The 27,868-nt window shown below is 48.7% G+C and overlaps 1 protein-coding gene across 8 annotated transcripts; it reads right to left on the minus strand.

Moving 5' to 3' along the window:
- Positions 1-1,403: 1,403 nt before the first annotated feature.
- Slc24a1 (solute carrier family 24 member 1) lies at positions 1,404-26,927 on the minus strand. Of its 8 annotated transcripts, none has more exons than XM_085828271.1 (10): positions 26,227-26,927; positions 25,128-26,028; positions 14,464-14,517; positions 13,115-13,223; positions 9,402-9,485; positions 8,423-8,514; positions 5,000-5,716; positions 4,205-4,294; positions 3,122-3,288; positions 1,404-1,653 (listed from the first exon to the last, which is right to left on the minus strand). In XM_085828271.1, the coding sequence occupies exons 1-10, from the start codon at positions 26,925-26,927 to the stop codon at positions 1,404-1,406; spliced, it is 3,165 nt and encodes a 1,054-aa protein (XP_085684397.1). The 8 variants fall into 8 exon arrangements, with proteins under 8 accessions (XP_085684397.1, XP_021028817.1, XP_085684396.1 ...); XM_021173158.1 differs by having other exon boundaries at positions 5,000-5,469; positions 5,668-5,716; positions 25,128-26,927; XM_085828270.1 differs by having other exon boundaries at positions 5,000-5,565; positions 5,668-5,716; positions 25,128-26,927.
- Between the last annotated feature and the right edge of the window lie 941 nt (positions 26,928-27,868).

Below are 27,868 nucleotides of genomic sequence, written 5' to 3' on the forward strand. Positions count from 1 at the left end.
ATTTTCTCACAGGCTACCACATCACTCCTGGTGTCTATGACATACATCATTTGCATCGTAATCTGCAGACGCTCATGTTCCTTGTGCGCTGAAGCCAAAGACGTGAAAATTATATTTCTAACATTCTCCTCAGCTTGATTCTAGGAAAAGCAGTGGCCAAAGGTAGTTAATATGCAAGCATATGAAACATCATCGAAAATATTTAACCATGACTTCTTAAGGTATCCTTTGTGACCTTAAACATACCTACTCAGCCAGATGTAGTGGCCATCTTTTAATCCCGGCACTCAGGAGGCAGAGGCAGGTAGGTGTGTGACTCCAAGGCCAGCCTGGTCTGCGTAATGAGCAGTACTCTTTCATTTCTTGCTGTGTCGTCATTGCGCTAAGCAGTTTTGAAAATTCTCCTTAGTAAACTCTCTTAAGACCCACTGATAGACTATTCAAAGGACTAGCCTTCTTGCTTTACAGTCTAGTCTAGGTTGGCATATAAGCCTAGCACTGAACCCTAGATCTCTTCATGCATACGCCAGATGTGGCCCTCTGCAAATGCATCCCTTTGGCTCTTTACTGACAGTTGTCACTCCTGGGCAAGAAAATGCAAGGGCAGCAGGGCAGCTGTGTCAGAATAATCCTTTGGAGTGGCCACTGATGGAGACAAATGAATGTGGGTTTTCCAGCAAGTGCATATGTTTACATAGCCCAAGAGTGGTTTTCCTTCTCAAACCCTGGCCTCCAATTCAAGCCAAATTACAGACTTTCATTCCCTAGGCTGCTTTCTGTTCTAATTCCATTTTTCAGAAATGCAACAATAAAAGCTGTTATCTTCCTTTTGACACAAAAGCATTGGCATGCGTTTTCACAGGACTCTGGGGTAGAATGATAAATTTATTCCTGCCCCTGCCCCCAAGCCTTCCCTTCTTAAACTCATTAACTGAAACTCACAATGACAGCAAACCTGATGTGGCTTCACAATTCCACCAGGAGGAATACATAGCGTGTAGCAGTGTGTGTTTAGGGCAGTGTTCAGGAGAACAGCCTTTGACCCCTGCATGCTGCACCATGGCTCTTCAGGAGTGACGAGGGAATTGTGAGCAAGGGTACTTGTCTTATTTCTGCCATCCCAACTATAACCCCAGGTCTCATACAGGAAGCCCTCTGGCTGCATGACAGCTGCTTGCCTGAGTGATAAAAACTCTCCCCTCCAAGGTAACATTCTTAATCTACCTGAAGCTGCAAGTGTTTGCAGAGAGAAGCCTCAGTCATAATGACAGTCACCTCTGAGGGTCTACGCTGCCCAGCTCACATTCCTGATCATGTTTATTATTTGATTGGTATGGTAAGAGGTACAGTAACTTCTGGCATAGTCTGCTGCTCTGTGTCCATCTTGAGCATCCGTGGCTGAATCAGACAGATACAGGGCAGGAAATGATTCGATCTTCTAACATCACACTGATTACCAAGAACACAAAGTAAAGAAGGAACATCGTGAAGCCCAGGATCTTGTTCATTCTCCATTTACACGATGCGATTGAGAAGATCACAAACAGGAGCATGAGAAACAGCAAGACAATTGCACAGAACAGGCCGTTGCTGCTGACAGGAACAGGCTGCAGCGCGTTGATGAGGGAGAAGAGGAGCCAAGGAACAGGCAAGCTGCAAAAGAAAAATAGCACGAACTGTGGCCATGTTTGTAATGCCCCTGGGTGCTTGATGAGGGTGGTTAGTAATGCCCCTGGGTGCTTGATGAGGGTGGTTAGTGTCTTAAGGTATTCAGAGCTCTTGTTTTCACACTCCCAGGGTGAAGCAGAAAGCATTAACCTCCAATCACTGATGAGGAAACGCAGGTTAGAGAGACACAAGTTCTTGGCAGAGGCCTCAAAGCCTGTCACAGAGAGCCTAGGATAAGACAAGGGCTCTGAGCTGGGCATGCTAGCATAGCACTAGGCACTGAGGCAGAGCATCCTCAGTGGGAGTCTAGTCTGAGCCAGGAAGACTGAGTCACCCAAAAATCAATGAAAAAAGTGCCCTGAGTCTGATACCCCCACTTCCACCCCCACCCCCATCTCCACCCACAAATGCTTATCGACATGCATAGGACTAACCCTAGTCAATGTGGAACTAGTTTCTCAGGTTTTATGATTAAGTCCTATGTTAGTGATCAAATCTTTCTGATACCTACACCATTCACTGCCCCTCCCTAACACACACACACACATTCCAAGCAAAATAGCCAAATATAAGACATGACCAGGTAGGGCTGGTGAGATGGCTCAGCAGGTAAGAGCACTGACTGTTCTTCTGAAGGTCCTGAGTTCAAATCCCACCCACCACATGGTGGCTCACAACCATCATTAATGAGATCTGATGCCCTCTTTTGGTGTGTCTGAAGTCAGCTACAGTGTTCTTATGTATAATAATGATTAATAACAAATAAATAAATCTTTGGGTCAGAGCAAGTAGAGACTGAGCAAGCGAGGCCCACTGGAGCAAGCAGAGGTCCTACAAATTCAATTCCTACAACCACATGAAGGCTCACAACCATCTGTACAGCTACAGTGTACTCACATACATAAAATAACTAAATAAATCTTTTTAAAAGGAGGAGGAGGAGGAGGGGAGGGAATGTTTAATCCCAAACCAGGCTCCTTATCCTACCCTTGATCATTCTGGGTTTTTTTGTTTTTTTTAAAAAAAAAAAAGACCAGGTAATGCAACTGGCCCAGGTACTCAGACAGCCTGCAAGACTATGGCAGGGAGGGAGTGGTTAAACAGGAGGGTGGGCTAGTTCTTGTTTCTATAAAAGTTCTTGTTCCTCTGAGCTAGCAGGAGCCCACATACAAAGGAAAAGGAGTGGCGTGACCCTTCCAGTCCCTGCTCTAGCCTTGACAGGGCAGCATTCTCTTGTATTGGGAAATAGAATGAATGAACGGACCTCACATCCTGTCAGCTAATTTAAGGCTGTGGTGAATGGAGGGAGGATGCTTCATTGCCTCATAAGAACTAACCATACAAATGCCCTTTTGTTGCATCTATAATGAGTAAAGAAGAAAGCCAGTCAACTAATGTGAATGCAGTTTCTAGTTATTCTGAATATGCCTTAGGAAGCAACATTACCACTCACCCCACTGTGATGTCAAATATGTTACTGCCCACTGAGCTTGACACAGCCATGTCTCCCAGGCCTTTCCGGGCAACAATCACACTGGTGATGAGGTCAGGAATTGAAGTGCCTGCTGCTAGGATTGTCAAACCCATAATCTCTTCAGAAATCCCAATGGTTTCACCAACCTGGTAAAACAGCAACAGTCATGAGAAGAAACCATGGCAACCCCAGGTGGAAACCATGGCAACCCCAGGTGGAAACCATGGCAACCCCAGGTGGAAACCATGGCAACCCCAGGTGGAAACCATGGCAACCCCAGGTGGAAACCATGGCAACCCCAGGTGAAAAACCAGAGTTCCCAGCACCAGTGACACACTACTTTATAATCAAAGCACTAAGGCTCAGAACACGCCCTCTGCAGGAGAGGAATGGGGATGGGTTGGGAGATAAAGAGCCAGGCCCCGGCCCTAGGCTACAGGGAACCACACAGCTCTTCACTGTGGGCACTAAAAGTCTAATGATACCAGGTGTGTCCTTCACTGCCATCCCAACTGTAACAACTCCACATGCCCAAAGAACTGCCCCCTCCCCCACAATAATGTGCTCTGTCAACATTTCTTTCCTGGACATGTGAGCTCTGCTGTGCACTGGGAGCTAAGCCAGGCTGCAGAGAGAAGTTCAGACAACACTGTCCATATGCTTAGCCTAGAGAAAAGCCAGAAGTTATGGTTGTGTGCCAAGTTCTGTTCTGGGCAGAACACGAAATCTCGTGGTCCTCAGGCAGAGGAAGACTGGCATGATGCCAGCGAGCTGACTCAGTGAGGAAAGGGATTTCACCAGCCTTAGTATCAGGCCAGCCTGGTCCACTGGAATCCAGATGTGAAGGGTCTCCTGTGCCATGATATAGTTGAATACCAGTTAGGGCAGGAAAGCCATGCTCGGAAAGCATTTGATGGCATGAAAGCCTCCTTTTAAAAAGCCTTTACAAACAGCGTGGGAACCACAGGCACACTGGATGTTGATAGTCCTGGATCCTGGAGACACATCTCAGATGGCCAACACTAGGACCTGCAGTGGAAGACTGCGCTACTGCCCACTCACCTGATGAGCCCACCATACCATGAGGTATGAGAACATGGCTATCCAGATGATGGATCCCAGGAAGGTGATGACAAAAAACTTCCTGGACTCCTGTAGGGGTTGCAAAGGGAAGAAAAATAAGTTGCAGAGACTACTGGCCTTTGGCCCCTCTCTGAAGGAACCCCAAAACATGACGAGGCCTAATGGATGAGTGATCATGAGGAAGATGACAAGCAGTGTGCACAGAGCTGTGGCCCTGTCCCCAGGGAGTCCCTGGAGCCAATCGGTAAGAAGAGATGTCCAGGAACCTGGCTTGTCAGCCAGGCATTCAGCAGGACCAGGCTGGAGAGAGCTACGGACTTGCTCTGGAATCACACCCAGCTAAGTGCTTGAATTTGGCTTTTGCACCACCACCACCACCACCACCCCTGCCCCATTCCTCTCTGGACTTTATGTGGATTGTATTTCCCTACAGAGAGAATGATTTGTAGAGAAATAGCAATTATCAACCTGGGTTTTCAGATGACTCTGTGAACTCTGGATGGGGTATAAGGCCATCATTCCCAAACTACAATCAGAATACTGGGATTGGAATCCAAGAGGGACTGTTCCACACTGCTCATGGTGGCAGGCATAGGGCACACCTGAGGTCTCCAGCTCCTGACTCAGGTGTGGTGCATCCTCCCCTGCAGAGCTACAGTCCCACCCCACATCTGCATGGTGATGTCCATCCAGCTAGGTTCCCCAGCCTTCTACGTAAAGACCTCGTAGCCTCTCTCAGGATGGGTAGCATGATACACAGCTAGATGCTCTCACCTGCCTCCGTACATCAGGAATTGTCAGCCACAGTGGGAACACAATGGGCAGGAGGAAGAGGTAGATGGCCTGCTTCTGCCTGCTGTCAGGCCATTCCAGAGACAGAGGCTCCTCATCTTCCTCCTCTTCCTCCTCTTCCTCCTCTTCCTCATCTTCCTCCTCTTCATCCTCCTCTTCCTCGCTGTCCCCTCCATCACTTCCCCCTCCACCGTCTGCACCCTTCTCACCTTGGGTGGCCTCACATTGATCTTCAGCATTGGCTTCTGTTTCACCCTCACCATCTTCCACCTCAGTGTCATCTGCTTGGGTTTCACCTTGCCCTTCATGCTTATCTTTGCCTTCTGCCTCAGTTTCCCTTTCTTGTTCAACTTCTTTGCTTTCTGCCTCAGTTTCCCCTTCTTGTTCCTCATTGCCTTCTGCCTCAGTTTCCCCTTCTTGTTCATCTTCTTTTCCTTCTGCCTCAGTTTTCCCTTTTTGTTCCTCTTTGCCTTCTGCCTCAGTTTCCCCTTCTTGTTCATCTTTTTTGCCTTCTGCCTCAGTTTCCCCTTCTTGTTCATCTTCTTTTCCTTCTGCCTCAGTTTCTTCTTCTTGCTCATCTTCTTTCCTTTCTGCCTCAGTTTCCCCTTCTTGTTCATCTTTTTTTCCTTCCTCCATGGTTTCCTTTTCACCCTCTTCACCTGTCATTTCTCCTCTGCGTTCAGCCTCGTCCACATCGTCCTACAATCCAAAGACAGCAGATTAATGGCCGGCAGCAGCTCTGCCTGATTTTTCATCCCACTTGCTCCCTGTTTTTATTTTGTTGCTGTCAGAGAGCATCTGTACAGCTAAATATCCAGAGGAGAAAACTGGCCCAACAAACTTCCCATCATGGCATGCCTGCCCCATAGTCATCCAGCTTTTATTTGGTTACTTCCAAGGCTGGAAAACTCACCATCTACAGCAACATCCCCACCATTAACAGCACCTTTAACAAGTTTGAAGTCAATATCTGTATCAAAGCACCCACACACACACACACCGCATTGTTTACGCTGCGGAGATATATACGGCATGCCTAAGTACTTGTCCACAGGATAACTGCTCTGCGAGCTAAAGATTGCTGGGTCTTCCAGCTTCCTGAATGCTCTGGCACAGAGGCTGCCACAGCTAGAAGAACTTGTTATAATTAGCCATACCTTGAGTGAAGCATCCAAAACTGAACACAGAACCTACACACTGAAACAAGACTATCTCCTCCCTTGTCCTAGGTGCCAGGCTTCCACATTGCCTAATATGGCCTGATGCTTTGCCAGACACAACACCTTGCTAAATAAGTCTACTGAACTCTCAAACTCTTATATTGTAAGTATAAGATGATGACACATATACCTGTTTGTCACACATTCTTGTGTCAGACACAATTGTAAATGACTTCACAACAACAACAACAATAGCAGTATTTGCTGTATTTCGTGGACCCATCAATACATAGAATTGTACCCATCTTACTAGTGGAGAAACTAGGGTAGAGGAAATTGCCCGTGGTCAACAATTTATATGTGATGGCATTGGGATTTGAACATCTGTTGTTCAGTTCTCGACCTTTTGACCACAAAACTAACATCCCAAGTCTGAAGAAGCCTCTGGCTTCCAAACTTGTTATTTTGGGATCTTATTAGAAATGCAGATTTCTGGCTTTATCAGCTGACTTAGAACCTCTGAGATGGAAGAGGTCGTCTGTAGCTCACATCCTCGTTGTCCTACACACTGAGAGCCACTGATTCTAATGGTCCCAGATCTGAAACGACCTGTAACACGATAGTCTAATCCCTTGAGCAAGTTTTTCTTTAGTTTTTTTGAGATAGGGTCCCTCTGTGCAGCCCTGTCAGACGTGAAACTTGTTGTGTAGACCAGGGTGGCCTTGAACTCACAGAGATATGCCTGTGTTTGCCTCCTGGGTGCTGGGATTAAATGCACGATCCATCATGCCCAGCCTACTTGGAAATGTCTTAAGCCGGGATGCTGGAGGACCTGCCCTGGGGATGCTGACTCAGTGGGTAGGCAGGGAACAACTTTTTAAAGTTTTCCCATATTCTCCTAATATGTAACCAGAGTCGAGGATCAGATGAAGAAGGAAAGCGTTATTCTCTGAGCCTTCTTGGGCCTCTACCCTGCTCCTTCTGAGGCTCAGCTTTATCTCCTGGGCTGAGGCTCCAGATGCTTCTGCATATACTCGTTCCTTTTCGCACGAGTTGGCCATGACAGGCCTGCTTGGTGCTCACACACCAGAAGACACCACCTGAGAGACAGAGCCCCCAAGACTGCTGGACTGCGCATGGTAGAAGAGTGTGCCTCTGGGCGCTGAATAGGAAGAGCAAGGCCAGAACTTGCTGACTTAACATCTATTGCCATTCACTCGACCTGTATTGAATGCATCATGTGCTAGGCAGGATGTTTCCCTTTGGGGTGGAGGCTGGCATAGCTCAGACTTGGATGCTGACTTCAGGAACCTTCCCTAGTAGGGGAACTAGGTGGGGCTCGGAAAACAGGAAGCAGCTGTGGAAGCCCCATGTCAGGTGCAAAGTCCCAGAAACATCTGGATTCTGGGGCTTCGGGGAAGCCTTGTAGACAAGGGAGCTTTTTACCCATTCCAGGCCACACAAGGCTATCTAGGGATGGAGAGAGAGGGGCTCTAGGGAGAGGGAACCATGTGAGCAAGACCCATAGTAGAAAAACACGGATATAAAATAAGCTGGGGGAGGGGGCTGGTGGGTTGGCTTAGTGGTTAAGAGCACTGACTGCTCTTCCGAAGGTCCTGAGTTCAAATCCCAGCAACCATATGGTGGCTCACAACCATCCATAATGAAATCTGATGCCCTCTTCTGGAGTATCTGAGGACAGCTACAGTGTACTTATATATAATAAATATATAAATCGTTAGAAAAAAATAAAAATAAATAAAATAAAATAAGCTTGGCCAGAGAGTGCTGGAAGAAGATGCTGTCAAGGCAAAGCGGTGCCGAGTCTTAGCAAGCTATGGATACAGGTACGGATAAGGATGCAATAGCAATGAAGGATCTCCTGTCCAGCAGCACTCTTCCTGCGCTTAAGCCACTGGTGGTCTGGGACAGTCTGGACTCAGTCTCTGGTTGCTTAGCTGACACACTAGCAATTCCTTGTGTTCTTTATAGCATGTGGCTGAGCATACACACTCTGAGATATGTATTATCTCATGCTGGGTGTTGCCATGAGCTGTCTGGGTCTGGGTCTGGAAAGTGTGTGCTTTTTTTTTCTTTTTTTCCAAATGACTTTAGAGAAGGGGCATGGTTCATCCCACAGGGATAAACAGGATTTCGGGCCTTATTATTTCAGGAATTATTTTGGCCAGAAAGTCCTTCTTTGGCCTCTGAAATTCCTCCAGCTGTGCAGAGGCTGAGAGCCTACCTGGCAGCCTGGATCGTCCTCCTGATCTCCCTTGGCGTCTGGAGCAGGGGCTGGAGTGACCGTGACCGCAGGGAGCTCGGCTGGCTCATCCTCTTAAAGGACAAACATGGGTTAGGTGAGAGCTAGGTGAGAACTGAGCAGGTTCTGGGAGCAGCTGCAGAGACAGGCAGGAGAAGGAGAGGCTACAGGGCATTTGTGAAGGGCTCAGGAGGCTTTCGGGAGCTGGGAATTGAGCTTGCCCTGTCCCCTGAATTCGCGAGGGATGCGAGGACATCTGGGAAGCATTGTCCTTGTATTCTCAGGCATTTCCTGGAATTGTGGCTGGGATGCTGGAACTACTTGGGTTAATGGAGCAGGGAGGGCTGGTCCTTTGAAAAGGGTCCCACTAAGGTCAAAGGCAAACTGACTATGGATCAGAATGGTGGAGTAGAGGCCCTTGGAAAATATGAAATGTTCAGATTAGCTATAGGCTAACGAGCTCTTGGCTGTGTGGTTTTGGGCAATTCACTTCATCTCTCTGAACTTTGGTCTCCTTGGCTATGGAATAGAAAGAACGACTCTCTATGGATTCCTGAGTGAGCCAGGGAAGCCTGGTGGGCAGAGACCACGAGCCAATGCTGTCCTGCCTGCTAGGCTTCTGTCACTGGGCTCCAGGTCACCTGCCCTCAGTAAGCCTGCTCATGTCAAACCAGTCACTAGCAACAATGTCCTTGTGTAGAAGAAATAGAGTCTCACTTGGGATGCGGTTTAGAAAATAGGATATGGGAACTGGGTGCTCCCTTGGTCTTCCCCTGCCTGCCTCATCTGAGGAGAACCAGGAGGAAGCTACTGGGAGCCTGTCACAGAAAAATCACTGAAGAAAAAGCCTCAGGGACACTGACTGACGTGTGCCTCAGTGTCTGCTCTGCACTGGCTATGACAGGAACAGGGGCAGTGGCAGGAGAAACCTGGCCAGTGGCCAGTATGGCCATCCTCTCACCATCTGGGCTGCTTTCTGCTTTGGTCTGGGAGAGAACTCTGGCTTCCTGATTCAAGCTCTCCTGCTTGTCCTTGGAGGGGCGGGCTGTGAAGGAGAAAGGAAGACATCTTATCTGGGGCCGCTGGGGCTGCTGGGCATACCTTTCAGTCAGGATCCTGAACTGCCTGAAGCTGATAGGGCCGGGAAGGCTGGCCTAGGACTGTGGTGTCTGCAGCTGATCTCACCAGGCCTATTCCACTTGGCTGAGTCCTTGTGCCATCACTAACTGGCGATGACCTTGGGCAAGTTGCTCCCCCTATTTCCTCTCTGATAAACATATGGCTGGTTTGGGACCAGCCTGCAGGATGCACTTCCTTTATGATTTCAAGCAATGGCTCATTTGAGACCTCTGACCCAAATTCAGTAGGAGAGTCCCTGCCAGGATCAGTCAATGATGAGTGTGATGGCCAGGAAGAGGAGGTCTGATGGCAAAGGACCATTTTTGCCATCTTGGACTAGATGAGTGGTAAGGTCCCTTTTAGCTTATTCTTCACAAACTACTAGAAGTCAGAACAGCATATTCTGTGCAAGCTGCTCCAGGGGTCTGCTGCCCCTGAACCTTTCCTATCTTGCAGAAAGCAGGGAGGGATCAAGCTTTGGCCATATCCTTGGGGTCCCAGACACACAGATTCCAAGTGGGGTCACATTTTATTGGAATAGATTTTACTGGAGACCTCTAGAGTGACAAGCATAGAAGAACTGCCCTGATTTCCAGGCAAGAAAAATAATATAGAGGGCCCCTCTATCCCTCCATGACTATGTACCAGGCAACGTGCAAAAGACTTCCCATGAGTAACACTGAGGTAGAGAAGGAAGAGATGGACTGAGAAGTGGGAATTTAGGCGGTTCCCCTGTTAGCTGGCATGAGAGTGGGGAAGGGCAGGCAGAGCAACGGTACAAATGGACACATGAGGTAATGGCCACGTGGTCCCTATTCTAAATGCAAGCTAGCTCTGTCCACGGACACTGGGTTACTTGGAAAGCCTGTGTGTCCCCTGCAAATGGCAACACCATGAAGCACCCAGAGCCCTGACCTGAGGATGCAGGAGACAGGGATGCTTGACCCGAGCAGTGCTTCAACCTCACCATCAGGCACACATGCTGGAGCCTGAGGACCTGGGTGTGGCTCTTAGCGCTGTAGTGATGGCCCAGCTGGCTGCTTCCTCAGCCCCTCCATCCCTCAGACACTTCACCTGTAAAAGCCTTCCAGGGTTGTAGTTGTAGATGGTTGGTGGATTTATGCAGGACTGAATTTTAAAAAGCCCTTAGAAAAAAGTCACTGGGTTGCTTTTTGGCTGTAACAGTGATGGTGGTGGACTGATAGCGATAGTGACTAGCAGCTACCCACTAAGAGAGAGTTCTATGGAGAAAATGCCCAGTGTTCTAGATCTAGGTGAGTTTGAGTCGGAAGAGACCCTGAAGATCATCTAATGGGGGAGGGAGTCAGGCAGACTGCAAGGATGCTGAGAAGATACAGTCTGGGAAGCTGCATGGAATGAAGGCTCTGCGTGGCTCCAGGATGGTCAGAAAAGAGAAAAACAGCCCTGACATTTCCTCCTTGCTACCTGTGCCCTAAACCTCTGAGTTATTCAGCTGCTGCCGCTGCCTTGGCAGTAAATTCATGTACAGGCTCGCTGCTATGGCCCCCTCTGGTCCCACAAGGTGTTCTGGCACCTAGCTGGTCTTCCTGGAGCATTTAAAACTTCAGAACAACTCTGTCACCTAGATCCAGAATGCCCAGAGCCCTCTAAGCACTAATCAATAGCTGTAGCATCCTGCTTAACAGAGGACCGCCATAATCAAAGAAAGGCAGGCTGGGCTCCCCACCCTGGCCCTGGCACATCTGATTGGCTGGAGGGACTCACATCACTTTCCCTGGCCTCTCATTTCCCAGGTCACTGCCAGATGTCCCCTCCACTGCTGCTCTCTCCCACACATCTGACTGAGAACACAAGGTAAACATGGGAGTCAAGAGAGGAAAACACCACCCTGGCCGGGGAGGTGAGAGTTCAGAGGACAGGGATCATCTCTCGTGGAGAGAGCTGGATCTGGGGAGTTCCACTGGGGAAAGGCAGAAACATCTGGATGGCTAGCCACCTGGAATCTGCCTGGGAGACATCTGGGGTGGCTTGGGAACAAAGGGACCTGGGAGGACCTAGCCCCGCTAGGCAGAAGCACTGGCAAATGATCAGACTCCAGCTGCATACCAGGACACACCTGCAGTCATTCACTGGCCCATGGCTTACCGCACCCACAGTCCATATAACAGGTCTTGGCTGGGAAACCGGTCACCAGCTTCCCTGGCACTGTTCCCTCAAGTGCCCTGTCCCCACCCAGCATGGCTGGATCATCTCCTTAGTGCCAATCTCCTCTGACCTCGGCCTGGCCCGAGCATCACATAATCCTGTTAGGACAAGCAGGCCAGCTGGCAGCCTGATCACATCGGTGGCCGGGTCTGGGAGCCCCACAGTCCATGCAGGAGAAGTTCTTTGTTTTCAGGAATTGGCTAGAGTCAGTGGTTCTGCTGGGAATGACTAGGCATGACCTAGAGAGCCAGGACAGGTCCATTCCAGCCTTCAGCGCCTGAGGCTGCCCCCATCTGCTTATTCTTTAGAGGTACTGTTCATTTGGGGCTGGTTGCCATGTCACCCAGGCTCACCTTGAAGAATTTCTAAGAGAACTCTCACTGACTTACCTTTGACACTGCTTTTTCTAGTACAATATGCTTTTAAGCACATAATGTCCCATAATGTGTCTGAAGGGGTAGGTCAGGGCCTCATGAAATTCTGAGGTCCTAGAATGTGCCAGGGGCCATGGCGCCAGGGGTCTTCCTGAGACTCATTCTTGCATGATCTATTGAGGCTCTCCTGCCTAACTCCATGCCCTGGCTTGGCCCTACATTATCTTTTTCTGAGTGGACCTCCTACTTGAGCTCAGTTCTGCACCAGAGACCCAGAAAAGGTGGGACTAAAGGGAGCCAGAGACTTCCTGAGAGGCAGGCAGTAGGGTGGTAAGAGACATGTGGGGTAGCACTCTGGAGAATCAAGCGGAAAGACTTGTGAGGTATGGGACTCTCCATTGCTGCTATTATGTCAAGTTCAACTTCAGCACCTTAGACACTGCATTTACCCTGTGCACTGCTCCTCCACCCCCAGAAGTGGATGTGACATATCCTGGGGTGTCCTTTAGGACTCCTGGCTGAAGCAGAGGGGTGGGGGTGGGGGTGGGAGTGGGGAGAGCAAACTTTCTAGGACTCCAGAGCTGAATACAAAGCAAAGAGAGATGCCAGAGAGTTGTGGAGGTGTCCCCTGAAGCATCCCTATGGGACACTAAATCTGTCCCAACACAGATCTAAATAGGCCATGGTATTTGTGGCCTGGCTGTAGATAAAGCCCTTCATTATACAGACAGAGACATTGAGGCAGAGAAACATTAAGAGTATTACTTAAGGACCCCAGCCGCCATATTCCACATAGCTCTGTCTGGATGAGACCAGGCCTTACATATTCCCTGTCTTCCAGGCATCTAGCTTTCCCTACTCATTCTCTTCTCGGATAACTGTCCTCTCATCTCAGCCCACGGTCACTAGCATTTGCAAGTTCCAAATTCTCTCTGTTAGTGGGAGGGGAGGCATGGCACGGGAAGACAGGCAGGTGCGAGTAGTTCTTGCTTACCTTCCCCCAGGGGGTCCAGGCTGTGGAGCATGAGGTGGTAGATGGTGCTGCGGATGATACTGTTGTGCAGCGAGGCCGAGCTACTCCCTCGGGTCAGCACAGACGGGAGCTGAGCAAGGGGAGAGCCGGACAGACCTCAGTGGGTCCCTGCCCGGGTCAGGGGAGGGGCTGCAGGAGAGCCTCCCCTCCAACCTGCCTCCTTCCCACAGAGACCAGAGAGAGGGCGTCTTTAGCCCTGAGCCCCTGCTTCCTTCGCTTCCATCTCTCTCTCTCTCTCTCTCTCTCTCTCTCTCTCTCTCTCTCTCTCTCTCTCTCTCGTCCTTTGGGACAAGCTCCTTCTGCGCCTTACGTGAGTCCCACAACCTCCACCGGGATCGGTTGGTGCCATGTGATGGAAAGGTTTGCACCTCCCAGCAAGCAGCCTTTCTAATACACACACACTCATCCACTTCCACACAGACAGGCTTCCGTGCCATACACAGCCCTTTAAGGTCCGCACAGCGAGCCTGGCTGTGCGTGGTTGCTGTTCCTCTCCCAGAGATAAGCAACACTAGGATCCCCATCTACAGAAAAGGACACGCAAAGGAAGGTGATACAGCCGAGGTCAAGCAGGGAGTCAAACTAGCAATCCAGGTCTACTGATTGCGAGCCCACTTTAACTTTACACCCTGAGAAACCTTCAAGGGCACCAAAGTAGGCACACCTGTACTGCACACAGATAGGACACACACCTATTTATAGCGGCACACTGAAATACTCTAAGATTTCCCTTTTCTCCTTCCCTACCTCGCTCCAGTTGAACTCTTCTGCCACCTAGTGGCTGTGGCTATTACAACGGATATAGGAGGTTTCAGCCCCCCAGCCCACACCCCCCACCCCTACTCCCACTCCTGCCTCCTTTCAAAGTTCCTATAACTCCTTCCACACGGTGCCTTAAGCCAGTCTTTCAGAAACCTTAGGCCCTGCCCCCTAGTTCCTTAGCTCTGGATATGCTGAAGCCATCAGTAATAGAAACTCTATCAATCAACATTGAGATTAGAGATTAGAACTTGAGTTTCTCTAGTCCAAATCGCGTCTTATAGAATCTGATTGTCTGGGACAGACGTTAAGAATTTAGTTCCCAAACTAGCACTGTGTGGAGCCTAGAGGCCCTCACCACACAGCCTGCTCCTTCCCCGGTCACCCTCGTGTTTCCCAGGAGCCTCCCAGGTCTCCCTGAGTTGACCAGGTTGCACAGCATCAGGACCGCAGCAACCTGGTGTTCAGACATATGCTGAGACCCTGCAATATCCCTGCTCAAACCAGGATGCTGCATTGCCTCCGCTGGGCAAGCTTCACACATCACCCACCTTCAGTTTCTTGCTGTCCTGTTGCTCGTTTTCCTCGACGGCATCCTCACTGGGCTGCAGAGGGGAACAGAGGTCAAGAGATGAGTCACAAGATGTCACGGAGAGACCCTGCCTTTTCATCTCTACCTGTCCTTCCTGTTCTTCTCTTTAGGAAAGCTGCTACTGCAACCCAAAACACCCCAGGATCTAATCTGTCCTCAGAAAATATCTCAACATGTCCACCACCTTTTGTCTCAAATGTGTCACCTGCCTGGAAAGCAGATCCCAGCCCCCCCTCCTCCCTCTCCTCCTATTTGCCCTGCTTTGGCTCCTCTCTCCTTTTACTTCAGGTCTCCATTTAAATATCACCATCCTCGGTTCATCTCTTTAAATTTATTTATTATGTATACAGTGTTCTGCCTACGTATATACCTGCACAGCAGAAGAGGCCACTAGATCCCATCACAGATGGTTGAGTCACCACGAGGTTACTGGGAATTGAACTCAGGACCTCTGGAAGAGCAGCCTGTGCTCTTAACCTCTTAATCTCTCCAGCCTCCTCTTATAGGTGCCTATTCTTTTCTGCCATAGCATTTCCCCCAATTTCTTTGCATGTGAACAGACATGATAAAGATGAGGTATATTTACTGAGTGGACGATAGATTCACTTCATCAATTCTTACTCCTTTGCCCTGTTCATGCCCTTTCCCTCTACCAAAGATGCCCTCTCTGTTCATATCATTTGTTCCTGCTCAGAAAACCAGGGTGGCTTCTTGTATAAAGCTTTCTCCATGACCCTTTAAGTCACACCCCACCCTCAACCCCATTTTCCCCTTGAAAGTTGAACAGCATTAGCACATCTTGCGATTCAAAAGTCTTGCTGTGGGATCAGCTCAGTGCTTGTGTTCTAGGGGAGCCGTGGGACGGACTGCTGAGGAGTGAGGTCAAGTCTGAAGAAACTTGAAGCCCACCAGACTCACTTTCTTTGCATTTGTAACCTTGAAATGCCATCTGGGTGATATATGACTTGGCTACTCAACTAGAGTCCAGTCTTCTATTTATTTTTAGAGATGGGTGTACCATGTAGCCCAGGTTAGCCTAGAACTCACTATACAGTCCAGGCTGGCCTTTGTGGGGATCCTCCTACCTCAGCCCCCTTTACGGAGTGCTTTGCAGAACTAAACCACCATCCCCTAGATTCTACATTGTCTGTCCGTGTGTCTGTCTGCCTGTCTGTCTGTCTGTCTGTTTGTTTGCTTTACCATGCAGTGATCTTTTGATGTAGTCATCTCTGGTCTCCTGACCTGTAGCTCTCAACAAAGGTAAGGAGGGTTCACAGACAATCCCAGGTGGCCTGTGACACTATCTTTAGACACAGTTGCCTTAGTAACTATCTTTACATTCCCTCTGCTTCCCTCATTGGCCACTAAGACCCACTCATGAGCAGAACAGCGTCCTTCTCTGTTCAGCTCTGAAAATACCACCTGACCACAGGCCACCCTCCTGTCCAGTCCTGTCACTCCACTCGTATAGTGAGCACATGCACTGTGCTAGAGAAGGGGCTGTGTTGGTGGCTAGGAGGAGAAAAGATATTGAGGATATGGAGTTTGCATTCAGAAAGGAGTTGAGACCTATCTGTCACACAGATGCAAGCAAAGGAGAACCTGGGTCACAATAAAAGAGGCATACATGGTGCTGCTATGTGAGGTGCTCAGGAAGGCTTCCTGCAGTGGACAAAGTGACGACTTTTGAAGGGTAGGGAAGTCTTGAGTGGCTGGTACTCACTGTTGGAGAATGGCCGTCTAGGTGAGTGCCACAGAGATGAAATGACCAAGCTGAACGTGAAGGGGAGCTGTGTGCTTCAATAAGCTCCTCTAGTGCTTGCAGGACACACTTGAGAGGTTATCGAGAAGGAGGTGGTGGCCGGCAGCCCTAGCTGCCACTGCCCCACCCACCTCACTGATCACTGCGTGTCCACCTCTGCTTTCTCCTATCGAGTCTGTTGGAGGCAGACAAGTGGGGGCAGGCTACACTTCTGAATGGTTTGCTCTGTCCACAGAGAGCCAAGAGACTGATCTTCGCTCTACAGTGCACATCCCTAATGGGTTTCTGGTGCTCAGATTTATTCAAGCTAAAATAACTAACTGTGTGCTCATGGGCAGTCTCAGTATGCACTTCTAGCCTTGAAGCCCTTTGTGGGGTGGGGGAGGGGTGCATGATCTTGCTGTTTAGCCCCTCCTCGCCTTGAATACTGAGTCACACACTTATGCAGCTCTCAGCCATTTCCTTTTTAAAAATGACTATATTTTGTTTATTATTGTTGCTTTGTGTAGGAGCTTGAGTGTGTGTGTGTGTGTGTGTGTCTGTGCATGTGCGAGTGTGTGTGTGTAAGTCTGAAGACAACTTTGCAGAGTTGATTCTCTTTCCACTTTTTTGTGAGTTCCAGGAATCAAACTCAGATCAACAGGCTTTTATGTCAACCTTTATAAAAAAAACAAAAAAAAAAAACAAAAAAACAAAAAACAAAAAACAAAAAACAACGGTTTGTTTAATGTGAAAGAGTGTTTTTGCCTTCGTGTGTGTATCTGTATCATGTGGATGCCTTGTGCTCAAGAAAGTCAGAAAGGGTGTTGGACCCCTAGAACTGGAATTAGGAGTGGCTGTGAGCATATTCCTCTGTCTGCCTTACAGCACATACCAGTGAGTCAGCCCAGGCTGGGCCCAGGCTGCTCAGTTGGGCCTCCACTCTCCTGCCTCCAGGTTTATTCTCCACCCCTCAGCCACAGTGACTTTCAAGCTCATCAGTCACACAGTGTCCCTCCTGTATGTTCTAGAATGCCACTGTCCCCAAGAGAGAGGACCCCTGCTCATCCACAGTGCAGCACTGGGTTCTCTTTTGTTCGACTTAGTTTTGTTCTGCATTTTGAGAGGCTTTCACTATGCAGCACTGACTGGCCTGGAACACACAGAGATCTGCCTGCCTCTGCCTCCCAAATGCTGGGATAAAGCACATGTGCCGTCCCACCCAGCCTGGGACGCATTCCCATAACCTACTTTTTATTTTGAGATAGCCCTGGCTGTTCTGAAGTTCACTCTGTAGACCAGGCTGGCCTTGAACCCATGAAGATCTGTCTGTCTGTCTCCTGAGTGCTGGAATTAAAGGTGTGTGCCACCGCCACCATCCAGCTAAACTTTGTTGTTGTTATTGTGCCAGGGATCAAACTCATAGGTCAAACGTATCAGACGAGTGTGATCTACCACTGACCTATCTCTGCAGTCCTCTAGGTGTGCCCCTGCGACGCAATGGACGTGAAGAAGTTGAACTGTTTTGCATTCTTTTTGGGATGCCGAGTGCTGGGTGGGCATCTCACACTTCCTCTTCTGCACTCATTTCAAGTGTTCAGCTGCTGATGCCAGGGGCCACGCCCTGTACGGCACAGCTGCAGTCTGATTCCTCACAAATGGCCCCGTTCCTCTGGTCCTACCTCAGCACAGGATGGCAAGACCACACTCCTTCAGGACAGCCTCCTGTATCCTGTTCTACCAGACTTCCCTGACCCTCTGAAGTCCCTGAACACGTGCCTAAACATTTCTACAGGATGCTGTAACTATTGGCTTTGACTCCTCCATCTTCCCCGCCAAGGAGAACATGTTACTGTGTAGCTGATGAGGGTTAGGTTGCAGGGCCTCTCTCCCTTTACTGCCTAATTTTGTAGAAGTGGTTTTATATTCTCCTTCTTAATAAGTATCAGGTACCACAAAGGCTGGACCAGCTCCAGTTTCTCCATTAAGCTGAGCTCCAGGAGAGCCAGAAGTGTGTTTGATTTGTCACCGTATCACAGACCTGACAGGCTGCGAGTATAAGACAGGCCCTGCTCTTTCTCTCTCATCTCAGTTCTTTGGACCTCCCTTGACTATGACATTTGTTATCGACCCACAAATTCACACTTCACATCCAGACCTGATGCCCCATCTTCAGGCTCCTCTGTGCAATCGCCTCCTTGGCAGTCACAGAAGACCCCAGGCCCACCACTCCCAAGCAGAGTTCCTGAGTTTCCTGAAATGATTTTCATTTCCACTCCAGGATTCTCTTTCTTTGTGGCTGGATCATTCTCTGCTTATGCAAAAAAAGCTCAGCACCATCCTAGACTTCTCCCACCCTCCGTCCTTATTGCCAAGTTCAGACAATAACATCTTCAGAACATCTCCACAGACAACTGTGCGCATGCATGTGTGTGCCTATGTGCATGTGGGATGCAGGTTCACTTGCCTTGATTTCAGTATCCTACATTCAATTGGGGTCCAGACCTAGTTGATGGAAAGTTCCAGAAACAAGCAAGTTGTAACTTCTAAATAGTATGGTGATCTGAGCAGCTTAATGCACTCTCAGGCTGTCCCCGAAAATCCTGCCAGAGACATGAACCATCTGTGTTCAGTGTGTCCACAGTATATTTGCTACCCACCCACCAGTCACTTAGTAGTTATCTTCGTTATCAGGCCATCCTCAGTGCTTGCACTCAAACAACCCTTATCTTATTTAGTAAGAGCTTGAAAGCACAAACATAATAGTACATAAATTTTAGCTATGCCAAAGAAAATATCTATAAAGTAAATGATATAAATTTTAGATCTGTCCAGTAGGGATCATGATATGCATCCCTTGGGGATAAAAATGGGACTATGGTGTGCATATGTGTGCATGCATGTGCAAACACACATACGCAGCTGGACGGCTGGGTGCTCCAAACAGCTCCTAGTCAGACTTGTTGCTACTCCTTTTTCCATTACTGTGCACCTCTAATTCATTCTCTATACAACAGTTTGGGGATGACCTCTGGAACAGGACTCTGATCATCTCTTCCTGTGCCTCAAATCAACTCCAAACTCAGTATCCAGTTCCTAGGCGCCCTATCCTCCACAGTGATGCCCTGTACCAGTCTCCCTGCCTTGACCACTAACGGCACTGATGTGCCAGGTCCCTCCAGTCCTGGGCCTTTGAGAATGTTCTTCCTTCCTGCAGGAATGCTTGCCCAGTTCTAACCTGAAGCTCACTCTTTAGCCTCCCCTGTTCCCCTCAGGGAGGGTCCTCTCACTACCCTATCCTTGTGCACTTCCCTCACAGTAACTCCTCACACTCTAAAAATCCCCTTATTAACTACCACTCTCACTTCTATGCCCCCTCACTAAGCAGTTGCTTGTTGGGTTTATTCTCTAATTAGTTCAGGTGGCAGAGCATCTAGAATGCATGCTGTTCTTCGTAGAGCACCACGAATATTACTTTGATATTTAATCCCATCATGTTCCATACATGTGTTGTATGGATGCCTGAAACACCTCTTCAGGCACACACATATCTGTGGAAACAACAAGCAGTTGGAGTAGGCTTGTGTGGATGTTTGTGCTGTGCTATCAATACTTGTTTCTTGTGTCATCTGCTGGCACTGCCTGTTTGGGGAACTCTAGAAACTTCATCCAGTTATCCGAGGAAAGGTGTGCACCAGGCAAGCACTCTACCACTGAGCTGCAGTGGAAAATGATTCGAAGACTGAGGATTCACTGGGACCAGTGTTGGAAGCCAGCGTGAGCTGCAACAATGTGTGTGTGTGTGTGTGTGTGTGTGTGTGTGTGTGTGTGTGTGAGAGAGAGAGAGAGAGAGAGAGAAAGAGAGAGAGAGAGAGAGAGAGAGAGAGAGAGAGAGAGAGAGAGATTCCGTCTATCTTATTCTGACAATTAGAAGGACATCAAGGACTAGTTAAACAGTTGAAGGACATCCCTCAGCCCAACCAAGATGAACTCTCTCAGAGCACAGTAGCATCTCTGGAACCTAACATGAATGGGACCCACAGCCACAGAGGCAGGAAGGACCAAGATGGCTGCTTTCTATCTATAGGCTTCCCATTCTACAGCAAGCTGCTGGCTATACAGGCCACTGATATGACCCTCCAGGACAATTATCAACCCTGACAAGAGATAGGAAGGCCATCCATCCTCTGCAGACACACCTGCTTTGCCTGGGTGTGTCTTGCAGGTTGAAGAAGAAGATTTCTGCTGGGGACAAAATAGGCCATGGCATGTTCAGGACCAAGTGCCAGGCTTTTCCTCAGAGTCTCACATCCTGAGGGATTCTTTGGTGGGCGTCCTGAGGTGGAGTGTAGAATGGGTTTCTGTAAGAACTCATATCCTTACACCCCTTTTGCTATTGGCACTCCATAGGGCTGCTCTTCCGACCGTGGCTGGTCCTTTCTGGCTAAGCAGTAAAGGGTCTGTCACCCTTGGGTGCCAATAAGTTCTCCGTAGAATGTTGGCTCTCTGTGAGTACAAAATGGCTAAAGAAGTCCAGAAATTTGTAATCTGAGTCCAGAAACAACACATAAAGTACTTCAACACCCAACGTAAAGTTTCAAAGAGAGATAAATGAGACTGTTGACAGCCATGCAGACATTTACCATTGCCGTACTGGGGATCATAAAAGGCACCTTACAGCAGTAGATGTGAACCTGACAGTGCTGCGCTAAGTGTCAGAAGAGACTAAAATACTGTCCATAGGCTGCTGAGATGGCTCAGAGGGGCAGGTCTCATGACCTGAGATTCATCCACTAGGACCCACATGATCCCCACATATGTACTGTGGCACAAGGAAACATGTAATACACACTAAATAGATGTAAAGATGTAAAAAAAAAACTAAAGATATATATATATATATATATATATATATATGTGTGTGTGTGTGTGTGTGTGTGTGTGTGTGTGTGTATATATATATATATGATCAATACTAAATCATTTTTTCTGGAAATAGTCTTAAATATATTTTATTAGAATCACAGGTCCCAAGAAACTTCTCTCTGATTCTATGTGCTCAGAACAGAATGCGACATAAAAGATCTCCCAGCTCAGAAACCTGGCCGCACCTGTCACTTGTCTTGAAAGTTCAGGCCCCTACAGGCACATTACCATGCGGCCGCCCCTACTCACTGTAGATCTATTTACTTCCTAGCTATGGGGATGCCATGGAACTGTGAAAGAGAGGTACGGTATAGCTTGCAGAGCAGCGAGTTTTTATTGCCTGATACCAAGGCATGCTGGGAGCCGCGGAGCAGAGCTAGTGTGATGAAGCCCTGACCCGGCAAGGAGAGAAACACAGGCGAGAAAAAAGACACCAGCTCCTTCCCCTTCCTCTGCACATCTGCTTCAGCATTGCCACTGGGTGGGAAAGCTGAGTGTGTCCCAAAGTCTGAGACCAGAGTCTTATTCTATGTGTATTTGGTTCAGTCTCTTCAGGGCCAGTTCCGGGACTTCAGCGAAAGGGAGGAGTCAGGAAGGGAGTCCATGCTAATGAGGGGCCATTCCACATACCTGTGCCTTTACAGTCCCTCTCGCTCCTTCCCCCTCCCCCTTCTCCCTTTCTCTTTCTTTTTTGAGACAGAGTTTCTTTGTGTAACCCTGACTGTCCTGGAACTCACAATCTATAGACCAGACTGCTGGCCTTGAATTCATAGATCCACCTGCCTCTGTTTCCCTAGTGCTGGGATTAAAGTTGTGCACTACCACCCTGCAACAATTTCTTATTAAATTCTACAAAACTAGACTGTTATCCCTATCCCATCTTACATATGAGGAGACAGTGTCAGAGTGGGCACTTAACCTGGCCAAAGACACACAGCTAGTCGGTGATAGTTAGTGATGATGGTGAATCAGTATATTTGGGTTTTAACTCAGGTGTCCTGCTAACTATCTCCTGATCCATGGGCAAGCCAAGGAACCATGCACACTGTTTATTAATTAAGTATCTGGATGAAAGGCCGTGTGAGGGATACAGTTAACATCAAGGAAGAGAATCCTGTGTGGGAGCCACAAATCATGTTGCTGTGAATGGGGTAAGACAGCCCAGGCATCAGCAGACTCTGCTAAAGCCGGGCAATAAAAACCCTCCGCTCAGCAAGCTATTCCACACCTCTCTTTCACAGCTCTATGGCATCCCAGTAGCTAGGAAGTAAATAACTCCGTAGTGAGTAGGGGTGGCCACATGGCTATGTGCGGGTGTTCTCCCACCGGAGGGCCTGAACTTTCACCCGATAGGTGCGGCCATGTTTCTGAGCTGGGCGATCATTTTATGTCGCATTATGTTCTGAGCATTTCTCCCTGGACTTCTCAATTTCAGAGCCATGGCTGATGGAGAAGGCCCAGTTTCTCTGAACCCTATCTTCTCCAACAATGTTTAACTAAAGGGACCCATTGACCCAGGAGAGCCACTCTCCAGTGAGAGGGAGGAAAGGGAGAGAAAGGAGAAGAGGAGGTTGCTTTCATGGTTTCATCGGTAAGGAGAAACACTTTGCAGGGCAGGCACAGGCTCACATTAAGCCACAAAGATTGAAAACAAGTATGGTTTGCTACACCAAAGACTGAGTTTGCACAGAACTGCTTTATGGATCAACGTAGCGGCTTGTCCTCTCACTGACGGTGAGATATAGTATAACTTAGTCCCTCTGATCATCTCATAGCCAGTTAAATTCAGACACAAAAGAAGGTGGTTTGATCTCTCTGTAGCTAAAAGTCACCCCAGAATGGAACTCTAAATCATTTTTCAACAGCTATAGTTTTGAGTTTTTTATACTTATTCTTTTTTTCCTTCTTTCTTTCTTTTTTCTTTTTGTTTTTTTTTGTTTGTTTGTTTGTTTTTTTGTTTTTTTTTTGAGACAGGATTTCTCTGTAGAGCTCTGGCTTTCCTGGAACTCGCTTTGTAGACCAGGCTGGCCTCAAACTCAGAAATCTGCCTGCCTCTGCCTCCTGAGTGCTGGGATTAAAGGTGTGCACCACCACTGCCCAACATTTGTACTTATTCTTACATGGACATTATTCATGGCAAGTCCAATGCATTCATATGTTAAGTACTATAGGATTTACCTTCAAGTATAGTTAATAATTCAACATTTCATTAATAATACTGTCAATTAAAAATCCTTCTGAATTAGTTTCAACACAGAGTAAGAACACAGTTGCAATCAGCCCCTGCTCACTGCTTGGCAAGAAAGCTGCTACTGTTGGCCCTGGACAATTAAGTTGGACAAATTCTCTATTAAAATTACAGGTTTTTCATCACTCACTTAGCAAGCTTTGCTTTGATGGCCTTGCTCAGATGCAGCAGTAATTTCACAGTGTGTTGAGTTTTAAGGAAAGCAGAATCATTACAAAGAACCAGGAGGCAGGTCAGAGGGGGTTTGAACACTGTTGCCCTGATACACACAGGGATTTTCTCAGAGAAGCCAGGACTCCATAAGGAGGCCTGTCCACAGAGGTTCCTGCTTCCTCAGCTTGAAATATGCAGCAAGGAGTCACCCTCTCTCTAAGCCTGTGGCTTCCTAGAGGAGCAGCCTGACAGGAAACAGCAGTGATTAGGGAGTCAGATGGTAGTTCTAACCCAGCCGGCACTGTGACCCAGGGCGGGACCTTCCCCCTGTCTGTGCCCTGTGTAAATGACTAATGGAGGAATGACCACTGTGCTGGGGCTTGTCAGAACTGGACTCATCTGGACTCAGACATTATCATAGAAGTCAGAGTTAGACAGAACCTTTTGGTAATAAAGTGGATTCTTTCATTTACCCTAGAGACTAGGAAAGGGTCAAGAAGAGACCTGCTCAGGTCCTACCATTAATTGAAAAGCAGCATCAGATTAGAACTCGGGGGTCCTGGCTTTTGGGTCCATGCTCTGACCAAAACACTGTGTTACTTCAAAAATTCTAAAGGAAGTAGTGTAATTAATCCCTTGCCTCCTGTTGCAGAGGTTGGTAGACGTCCTGTCCACTCATCAATGCTAGGGATTAAGTAGCTAAATCCTATGCTCTTTGCACGAAAGATTCTGCTCCCACTAAAAGCTATGAGCCAACCTTTACCCAAACTCACCCTCCAGGAACAGGAAAGATAGGGGGTCCCTCTTTGGGATTTGCTTTCAGAGGTCACCTCCTCAATATAATGTCATCTTTCAAGTCACTGAACCATCCAATGAATTTAAGCAGGAAAGCACACACACACACACACCGCCCACCTGGGGCAGGGTACAGAGAAGTCCCAGCATTGGCATGTCTGATATCAGGTCTCCAGTACATACTGAAGGCTCTGCCTGGGGGCTGGCTTGTCATCTAGTGAGTGGGGCTCCCCTCATCTCCAATATTAAATTGGAAAATCCCCTTCCCTCCCCAGACTCCACCTAAGCCACACTCTTTCCAAGTCCAGCCTGTGAACAAACATACTTGAAAATAATGGGCTGCCTAAACCCTGAACTCCCTGTACTCGGAAGAGATTTGCATTTTTCCCACCCACCCCGATATCTCTCTCTTCTTCCTCCAAAGCCGGCTCAAATGGCATTTCCAGACACCTATCAGTCTGAGCTGGATTCAAATCATGATTCCACTGCCTGCTTGCCGTGTGACCCTGAATGCATGCTTTAACTTCTCCTCCAGCTTCAGTTTCTTTCCTGAAGAATACGAATCATAACCATGACCTGTATAGTATGGTTGGGGTAGAGCCATGGTCACAGGTTCTGATGGCAGGCTGGAGATGAACAGCCAGGAAAAGGGAGCAGCTGCCTCTTGCAGTCTTGCTCTCCGCTCTTTCTTTAGTCCTTAGCCTCCTTCTCCCCTTTCACATCAAAGAGGCCTGGGAAAGCTGGAACTGGACTACCTTACCTTGCTGAGGTCTCCCAGGGCCATGACTTTGGCTACTGGCCTCCTGCTAAGCTGCTCTTTCACCCAGAGCTCAATCTGCTTGTTCCACTTCATGGTGAACACATAGAGAGCATAGGCCAGCAGCAGCATCAGGCTCTCCCACCAGGCAATGAAACTATCCAGGAAGAAGACAATGAGCATAGACAAGTCAAGGATGTAGAAGGAGACATCTCGGAACAGGGGCCACCAGGTGAGGTTGAGGATCTCCCGGGAGAAGAGGGCACAGGTGCCGATAACAAAAAGGATGTTGAACACAGCAGAGCCCACGATGGTACCAATACCCACATTGCTGTGGGAGATAAAGACACCAATGAGAGAGGTGAAGAGCTCCGGGGCGGAGCCTCCGGCAGCCATGAATGTGGCCCCTGCCACATCCTCGGAGATCTGCAGCTTGTGTGTGATGACTCCCAAGGCTGGGACAAAGTACTCGTCGCACACGATGGCCAAGGCCACGAACACATACATCATGCCGAAGATGTGTAGGACCACCCAGCCCTGTCGTCGATCTTCCACACTGAACAGGTCTGGGGGATACTCCGCCTTGGGGTGGAGATTTGGCCAGCCGGGTGGCAAAGCCGAGGGACCAGAACTAGGTGTCTCTGGGAACAGGATGCTTGTCACGCCTGGAGATGGGGTCATGGGAACAGCTGGGGCTGACTCCACAACCACACAGCGGTGGACCTGTGTGCTCATGGTTGCCTCGCCTTTGGGAGTTACGAGGGTGCTGGGTGCTGTGGAAGGTCTCTTTTCCCTGTTGGTGGCCGAGGCAATCCTAATGGCTGGTGCACTGGTTCTGGACAAGGGATTGCTAATTCTCCGGGCAGCAGTAGACCCTTCGATGGTGGCTGGGATGCTACCTATCCTGGTGTTTACTGTCATTTGCTCCTCAGAGGTGGCAGGGCTGTGCTGTGGGACTGCTCCCTGGGGAGTGGTAGAGATGTTTCTTTCCCCTCGTCTAAGACTTACTGGGGTGTTCTTTCCCACCAAACTTGAAGAAGTCATGAGGTTTGTTTCTACTTCTCGTGTTAAGAAAGTCGGGGTGTTCAGAACCATTCTCTCGAGAGAAGCTGCTGTGGTTTCTCCTGCTGTTCTCTCAAATCTGGGCTCTAACAGCCTATAGGGTGCCATGGTTTCACTGTCTCTCTCAGTTGCTGTAGGGCTGATGGTACGGGGCTCACCTGCTGGGGATGGGGTATGCGTCCTTCCTTTTTCCCTGGCGTGAGTTGGGCTGGAGTTCTTCCTTTCTCCCCTGGGTTTGGGGATATAGCTTTTTACCCTCTGTCTGCCTGGAGTTGAGATGAAGTGACTTGGTGCTCCGCTAGGTGTGGGCGGGATGTTTTCTTTTTGCCTTCTTGTGCCAGCTGATGTAGGGCTATAACTGTTCTTTAGTGATGCTGGAGGGATCTTGGTTGTTCTGGGTGGATTGGGGGTGTCCTCCATTGCTATGCTAGGTGCTGCTTCATCCATGACCACTGTGTCTTGGGCTGCTAGCATCCCATCCTCCACTTCAGAGCTAGCCTCTGGAGGGTCACTGCCTGCCACTGCCATCTCATCGTTGGGGAGGTCCCTGATGGCCAGTTTAATAGGCTGCTGGGAGGAGACCTTTGTCCACATTGAGGGGGGATTCTGGGGTCTCCTCAGGTGCTGATAAGTAGAGCCAATGATCAACATTCCCAGGAGGAAAAGAAGACGACTCCAATGAAGCCTCTTTGGTCGTAGTAACCGCCTCTCCTGTATCCCCATCCTGATCAGTTTCCCCATGATGGCCAGTTAGGTCTGGTTACAGTTGGCCTCTCATCCTGTCCAGGGAGAGGCGGAGGCTGCTCTGGGATTCATGTTAGTAATCAGGAAAGATTTCTCCATGAAGCCCAGCCTGGGGGTATCCCCAAACCTAGAGGGAAAGAGGAGTTATTTGCCTTCTTCTGGGATCTAGGACTCTCTTATCTAGAAAGGTAGAGTGATGGCAGTCCCAGGGACACAAAGCATCAGTCAGGCCTGAGACCTTGTTCTGAAGAAGCTAGCCACGCCTTCCCTCCACTCCAGGGTGCAATGCCTGCTCTCAGGAGACAGTATTCTGCGGACATGCCAGCAGTCCAAGTTTCTGAGTGAGTCCTGGGGGCTTTGTGGATTCTCCAAGTCTTTCCTGGCTCTTCCTGCAGCCCTCAGGCCCAAGCCTAGGTTGCTGGGAGCTCAGTAATCCATAACTTAGGCCCAGGCCACAAATCTCAGCTTCTCAAAGGCAACAAGGAGTTGGAGAGACATGCTTTTAAAGTATAGATAGCAAGAGAAAGCAGTGGATGGTGTCTCTGAGGACATTAGCTAAGTGAGGCTCTGCCTGCTCATGTGAGCTAGTTTTTGCTGTTGGGAGCTGGGGTTTGTTTTAGACTCTTTTGAAATTCTTGTCCTGTCTCATCCAGAGAGGACACAGAGCTTCTTATTGAATGGTATGGGTTGGTAGAAGGAAAATGAGAAATGGAGCCAAAGGCCAGGACTCTCAGCTCTACTGCCTACCAGCTGTGTCGTCCGAGCAGGCTAACCTTACTGCCTCCACCATGGCATGGGTGTTGTTGGTTATGCAAAACCAAACTCTGGAAGGATATCTGGGGCAGGGAAACTGAGGAGCACTGGTCAGCGAGGACTTCGTCTTCACTGTACATTTGACTAGATTGTTTTACCAGGTGTATGCTGTAATAATCTAAATG

This window comes from Mus caroli, unplaced genomic scaffold (genome assembly GCF_978045245.1).
Source record: "Mus caroli unplaced genomic scaffold, Mus_caroli_1 scaffold_11, whole genome shotgun sequence".
Lineage (NCBI taxonomy): Eukaryota > Metazoa > Chordata > Mammalia > Rodentia > Muridae > Mus > Mus caroli.